Source organism: Myotis daubentonii, chromosome 1 (genome assembly GCF_963259705.1).
Source record: "Myotis daubentonii chromosome 1, mMyoDau2.1, whole genome shotgun sequence".
NCBI lineage: Eukaryota > Metazoa > Chordata > Mammalia > Chiroptera > Vespertilionidae > Myotis > Myotis daubentonii.
Window position 1 is genome coordinate 33169587 of NC_081840.1, and position 6875 is coordinate 33176461.

The 6875-nt window shown below is 53.2% G+C and overlaps 1 protein-coding gene across 1 annotated transcript; it reads left to right on the plus strand.

The window, feature by feature from the left end:
• The first annotated feature begins 83 nt into the window (after positions 1-83).
• On the plus strand, positions 84-4453 carry SIX1 (SIX homeobox 1). The gene is made up of 2 exons (XM_059694329.1): positions 84-1035; positions 2967-4453. Exons 1-2 carry the CDS (start codon positions 476-478, stop codon positions 3259-3261), a joined length of 855 nt encoding a protein of 284 aa, XP_059550312.1. The 5' UTR covers positions 84-475; the 3' UTR covers positions 3262-4453.
• The last annotated feature ends 2422 nt before the right edge of the window (positions 4454-6875 follow it).

Below are 6875 nucleotides of genomic sequence, written 5' to 3' on the forward strand. Positions count from 1 at the left end.
TCTGCTCTCACCACTCCCAATCCCCCACTCCACAGCCTCGCCCTCCCTGCACAGGGTGGCGCGGCCTCCCGGCCTGGCCCGGCGGCGCGCGGGCTGGCCAGACGCGGATAGGCGCCTCCCGCAGCCAATCAGCGCGCTGGGGACGCTGCGCGCTTTAAGGCAGCTGCCGGGAGAACAGAAACCAAGTTCCCCGGCAACGAGCAGCATCCACCCGGCGGAAGGCTGGAGCCAGCTGGGCCCGAAAGGCTGCGGAGCGAGCCGGCCACTCGGTGTCCTGCGCGCGCTCCACTCCTCGTCCTGCTCGTTCTCTTGGTTCGCCCATCCCCAAATCTCGACTTATTTTTTCGGCCAGGGAAAGCCTAGGAAGGGGGTTAGGAGCAGCCGCGCCCCCCTCCCTGCGGCCGCCGCCCCCTGCATTTTCGGCTCCGTTCCCTGCCGCGTGCGCCCGGGCAGTGCGCCCCGGCAGGCCCCAGCCATGTCGATGCTGCCGTCGTTCGGCTTTACGCAGGAGCAAGTGGCGTGCGTGTGCGAGGTTCTGCAGCAAGGTGGGAACCTGGAGCGCCTGGGCAGGTTCCTGTGGTCGCTGCCCGCCTGCGACCACCTGCACAAGAACGAGAGTGTGCTCAAGGCCAAGGCCGTGGTCGCCTTCCACCGCGGGAACTTCCGCGAGCTCTATAAGATCTTGGAGAGCCACCAGTTCTCGCCTCACAACCACCCCAAGCTGCAGCAACTGTGGTTGAAGGCGCACTACGTGGAGGCCGAGAAGCTGCGCGGCCGGCCGCTCGGTGCCGTGGGCAAATATCGGGTGCGCCGAAAATTCCCGCTGCCGCGCACCATCTGGGACGGCGAGGAGACCAGCTACTGCTTCAAGGAGAAGTCGCGGGGTGTGCTGCGGGAGTGGTATGCGCACAACCCCTACCCCTCGCCGCGTGAGAAGCGGGAGCTGGCCGAGGCCACCGGCCTCACCACCACCCAGGTCAGCAATTGGTTTAAGAACCGGAGGCAAAGAGACCGGGCCGCCGAGGCCAAGGAAAGGTACGCGATGTGCTTCCTGCTGCCCGGGCGACCCGGGATGCCTTCCATTCCCCTCCTCCCCTTCCCACCCCCGCAGGCACTCGCCACCGCGTCCTCCCCGCCTGCTGGAACCCGTCCGCCGGGCGGCGCCCGGGCCGCCTCAGCGCGGCAGCGAAAGTTCATGAACTCTGAGAGCGCTGGCTCGGGATGGGGACTGGTTTGATTTGAGCGCCCGCGCGTGGGCTTCTTGGGGTGTGAGTGTCGAGAAATACTCGCGCTAAGTTTCTCATGCCTCCCTGACCGGTGGGGGCGAGGTGTGGGGGGTGGAGAGTGAGTTTCTAGAATCTAGATCACCTAGAAGGGAAGTGCGGATTGCTAAGGCCAGGGAAGGGTTTTGGTCGGGGCTGAGGGTGGCGAACCTCTCTCCTCCTCCTCCCCGGAGGGATGGAGCTGGCCTGCGACTTCTGCTCTGCCCCCACCGCCGCCCGGCGCTTTCCTGGAGCTCTCCTGCTAGCCTTTTGGGCGAGAGGTCGCCGTTTCCTTCGCACTAGCCTTGCTAAGGGAGGAGTCTTCCCAAAAAAGCCAGGAAAAGCGAGCTTTGGGAGAGGTGGCGCTGCGTTTGCTCCCCGGCGCCCCGAGCCCAGAAGGGATTGTTCCTCCCCGGGCTCCCCTCGCGCGCGCCGCCGCCCCGGACGAGGAAGGGGTCTCCAGTCGCAGGCTTCTCTCGCCTCGGAGCTCAGAAGACAGTATTTTAAAAACCTGCTTCCCCGCGCCTCGCGCCAGCACCCCCAGCCCACCTGGCCCCGTCCCTCCGCTCGCAGTCGTTTCCGACCGAGATTCGGAAGAGCGTGCGGGTGGCGGCCACCGCAGGGAGAGCGCTCCGGGAATCCGACGCGTTTGGGGGGAAACCTGAGAGCAGGGCCAGCTGGATTTCCTTTGTTTGCTTATGAATCCGGGGGGGTGAGGGGGGAAGGTGTCGCCCCCGCTTCCCACTCTGGATACATTCAGTTGAAATGGGCTTTCTGAGAGAGAGACTGTAGGAGAAGGGGAGAGAGAGGGGAGACAGGTTGGCTCTCGGGGTGGGCAGGACAAGCGAGCACTCAGAAGGCGGAAGCGCCGAGGGCTTCCAAGTCTTGAAGCTGACCCGCACCCATCGCCCCGACGGACGCCCCGGCACCCCGCACCCGCTCGCCGGCTGTTGCAGGGACAAGAAGTTTCCGCAGTGGGGACGGGTGCGCCGGTGTGGATGTCCGTGGGGAGTTTGAGAGGGCGGCGAGAAGAACTGAGGACTGAGTGACAAGGGGACAGGGGCAGGATGGTTCCAGTTAGACTTCAGTTACCAAAGGGCGGCCCTGCAAGCCAGGCCGGAGGGCCCACTACCTGGTGAGACTGGAGACTGGCTGTGCTCCCTGTGTTTGCTCGGGGCACTGGGCCGCTCTGGACACCACTTCGCGTGACCTGTCCCGTGTCTGAGGCAGCAGGGGCAGGGAAACTCGGCGGCCTTTAATTGTTTCCTCGGATGGGAGCAGGACAATTGGCTTGATTCGCCCCAAACATGTGTGCCTTGGGCACTGTTTATCCCTTGATAATTTTCTTCATCACCAACAACCGTTTGTTGGAAGGTGATCAAACTTCTAAACGGGCTGCTTGTTGCTAGGTATTTAAAAGTAGTTGTTTGAACAAACATTTTAAAATAATGTGTGTTTCAAATAAGCCCTGCTGCTCCGGCTTTTCTGAAATCTGGAAGAGGAAGGGACTGGCTACCCATTTCTCCAGTCTCCTCAGTCTCTTAACTTTCCCCGGGGGCCGTGGGGATGGGTGGGAGAGCAGGGCTCCTCCATTTGGGTCTATGACTGATGGTACAATGGCCCTTAACTCCTTCCAGCTCCCCTCCCTCCATCTCACACTTTTTTTTTTTTTTTAACCATATGGTGTTGTCCTCTATTTCTTAGGGAGAACACCGAAAACAATAACTCCTCCTCCAACAAGCAGAATCAACTCTCTCCTCTGGAAGGGGGCAAGCCGCTCATGTCCAGCTCAGAAGAAGAATTCTCACCTCCCCAAAGTCCAGACCAGAACTCGGTCCTTCTGCTGCAGGGCAATATGGGCCACGCCAGGAGCTCAAACTATTCTCTCCCGGGCTTAACGGCCTCACAGCCCAGCCACGGCCTGCAAGCCCACCCGCATCAGCTCCAGGACTCCTTGCTGGGCCCTCTCACCTCCAGTCTGGTGGACTTGGGGTCCTAAGTGGGGAGGGACTGGGGCCTCGAAGCAGCGACTAGGGACACTTGTAAATAGAATTCAGGAACATTTTTGCAGCTTGTTTCTGGGGTTCTTTGTGCATAAAGGAACGGTGGACTTTCACAAATATCTTTTTAAAACTCAAAACCAACAGCCATCTCAAACTTAGTCACCTCCTTCTCTCCAGCTCTTTCCACTTTTGCATTTCCCCTCTCAGTGCAGAAATCAGGAAAAAAAAAAACCACAAAAAACCCAAACAAACAAAAGCACCCAGTCACCCAGTCTTAGTTCTGGGCAACCCATCTGCCTGCTTCAGTAGTCTTTTTTTTTTTTCTTTCCAATGAATGGGAATTACAAATCAACTAGATTTTAATTATTTCCCTTTAATTTATTTATGGAAAAATCTTTTGGGAAGAAGAGAAGGAAATGAAAAAGAGAGAGAGAAATAAGTCAAAATAGTGAAAACAAGAGCCTCTAGCCCAGGAGGAAATGGTTGCATTCTTAAGGTGAAAAGGACAAATATGATCTTATAACTTTTATTGATGGGGAAAATTAAGTTTACATTTTTCATATTTAGTGTTAAACAGTTTTATGTAGCTTAAAATGAAATAACAGTATTAGGGGGAAAAACAAGTGCCTAAATGTCTTAATGCTCTCTGCATGTGGCAGTTAGAAGTGACCATTAGTAGTAATACAACTATTTTTGTCAAATTTAGTGGGGTATTTTTGGTTGTTCTTTGTTTTCTTGGGTTTTTTTTTTTTTTATGGCCAGCTTTAAAAATGTAACAATGTGAGAAACAAAACAAAACACTCCTGAATGCCATTTCTTCTCATGCCCTTGGAAGTGTTCATATCTGTATCCTTCTCCTGTTAAGGGTTGCCCCTGTTCCTAGTTTCTAGCTTGCAACAAATATGGGACAAATCTGGCAATCTGGTATTTGTTACTAAAACAGCATGTGTTTTCAGGTTTCTTTTCTATTGTACCTAAACCTGTCTAAATTAAAACTTAGTAGAACACCAGGAGTACGATTCTGTTTCTCAAAGGTGAGTTGTGTATTGCTGTCATTGCTGCTCCCTCTTCCCCCTGTTTCAACATAGTTTTGTTGCTCTTCTACTTAATGGTGGTTATGGATTGCAGGGTACCTGAACCAAGAGTGGTGACTGAGTGAATTATATGACAGAAAAAGAGTGAATTTGGCTTCGAGCTATTAATTTATTTTTATTATTTACATATGCAATTTTGTTTACCACTAGCTCTACTCCACAGCATTCATTTGTTAACTCAGCTCTTTTGTATTAACAAGTTTATGACCAGACTGTGAAAGTAAAATAATTTATCTGCTTGGAAAAAAAAAAAGAAAGAAAGAAAAGGAGGGGGACTCGAACAAGGAGAGGAACTTTGTGAATTAACCTGTACAAATAGAAAGCAGACCAGCAGCAGGACAGGAGCTCTTTGCAGTGCTGCCAGAGAGTGTGCAGAAAAGTCGCAGTCATCAGGTAGGCTCCATATTATTTTTGCCTGGGGCAAAAATGATGTATCTTTGTATTTAGCTTTTAAAATTAGTGAAACAAATGGCATTATTTATTAAAATTCTACTCAGGATAACAGGATTGGCTTGCTTGTGCTTTGTAAAATATTGTTCCCCAGAGAGAGTCTATTTATTTTCTGACATGACAGTTTCATAATTTTGATGTTTCCCCATCCGTGTCGCCATTAATATAATCATTTCTTCTTTTCTTTTTTTCTCACTCTTTCCTGTCTTTCCTGTGCTGATCTAGGAAACTGAGGTGGGGTGGGGATTAAGGCCTTAGTAGTATGAGGGTATTTTTAAAATGTCAAATGGATTTGACGGAGCTCAAGGGAGAAAGGGTCACTGTACTTAACTGTAGTCACTTTTACTTATAAAGTCATTTTTCCCCTCAGTGACGGACAGATGTGCACACAGCCGCTCAGAGACAATCATTTGGATTGGGAGCTCAGGGTCCCCATCGCCCTTGTTAGTGTTTTGGATCATTAAGTTGGTGTTTATTTAAGTCACTAGGGTGTTTATTCTCCAGGTCTTGGGCCGTGGAGAAATGCCACCCTCTGCAGGAGGGGGCTCTCACAGGGGATCTCCGCACATTCTTCACATTCACTCCCCAAAACAAACACCCTGCACAAAGACAGCTTTCAATGACCCGGACAGGCTTCAAAGGACACCGCGGAAATCTCCCTGGAAAATAAGGAAGGGCCAATTACTTTAATTTCTTACATGCCCTCTCTTCCTACTCCGATGACTACCCCCCACCCTTCTAGCTCTGCTCAGTATAATTTTAGGCTCCTGAGAGCTGTCTCCCTGGGCACGGGAGCCCACTTCCTGCTCCCTGGGTTGGTGAATCTCGGAGATGTCAGCAGATCCGGCGAGGAGCAGAGCGGGCTGATCCTGTAAAAGCCCCTGCGATTACTGCTTGTAAACTCGTTAAAAGGACAATTTTCTGTCACAGTCATAAACTCTTTGTAAAATCCCTGGCACTCGATCCAGAGTGCATATTCCAGATGTGTTTAATAAGAAATTGCACAATACACCCCTCTGCCACCCTCGCCTCAGTCTGGCTAGACTAGGGAGAAGCAGGAGGAGGTGAGAAAGCTGGTTGCTTCGAGTTTTCTTGGCCATCATTTTAGAGCGATCATTAGGGGGAACTAACCATATATATATATATTTTTTTTTTCCTGGAGGAACTCTTCGAGGACCAGCTGTTAAAGGACTTCCAATTCACCTCCTTGGCGTCGCAGTTTAGCTGAATCGAAGCCACTTTTCCTTTCTCCCCCACAGATTTCATAACCATAGCCAAAAGGAATGAACAACGGCTTATGAGTGAAGTGTTTTTAGGACGGAACCTTACAACATTTTGCCAAGTAAAATGACAAAAATAACAAAATAAAACAAATAGTAGGTCGGTTTATTTTTTGATGTTTTAAATCTGAACGCAGGATTGTTCAGGTCCGGCTGCCTCCTCTTCTTGACCTCTTGGCTGAGAGCGAAGCTTCCTAAATACTCAGAGGTCAGGGGGCTTGGCCGGCGGTTTCCGGTTTTGGCTGAGCAGGTAGGGACCCCAGAGCCCTCAAGGCCCCTGGAGGAGCAGGCAGGGCGACCGGCGCCGCTGGGGCCGGGCCTCGCCGGGCTGGAACTTCTTCTCCAGGCAAGGACAGCTGGGTCTTACTCCGAGCTGAAGTGGAAGCTTCCAGGAAGAGGCCGTGGCTTTGGCACCCACGGGTGATCTCCCCCGGACACCGAGGGCCTTCGGGCACCTGGCCCTGGACGCGCGCAGAGCGGCCCTTCCTCTGCTCCGGCGCCCGTGGCTGCAGGGGTTTCACTCCCCGCGCCTCCCGGCCGCCCAGCCAAAGTGCAGGCAGAACTCCACGTGGGGGATCCGGAGGCTTCCCTCCTTTCCGTGGGCCTACGGCTGCAGAAAACTGGGGAGCTTCTGCTACCCGCGCACTCCGGAGGGCGTCACTGCCACCCTGCCCTCGGGGCGCCCAGAGTGAGAAGCCGCTGCGCCCCGCATCACAGCAGCTCCGCGCGGGGTCTGGTGGCCCGATCCGCGGAGCCCTTGAGCGCAGAGGCGGCAGGGCTGGCCTT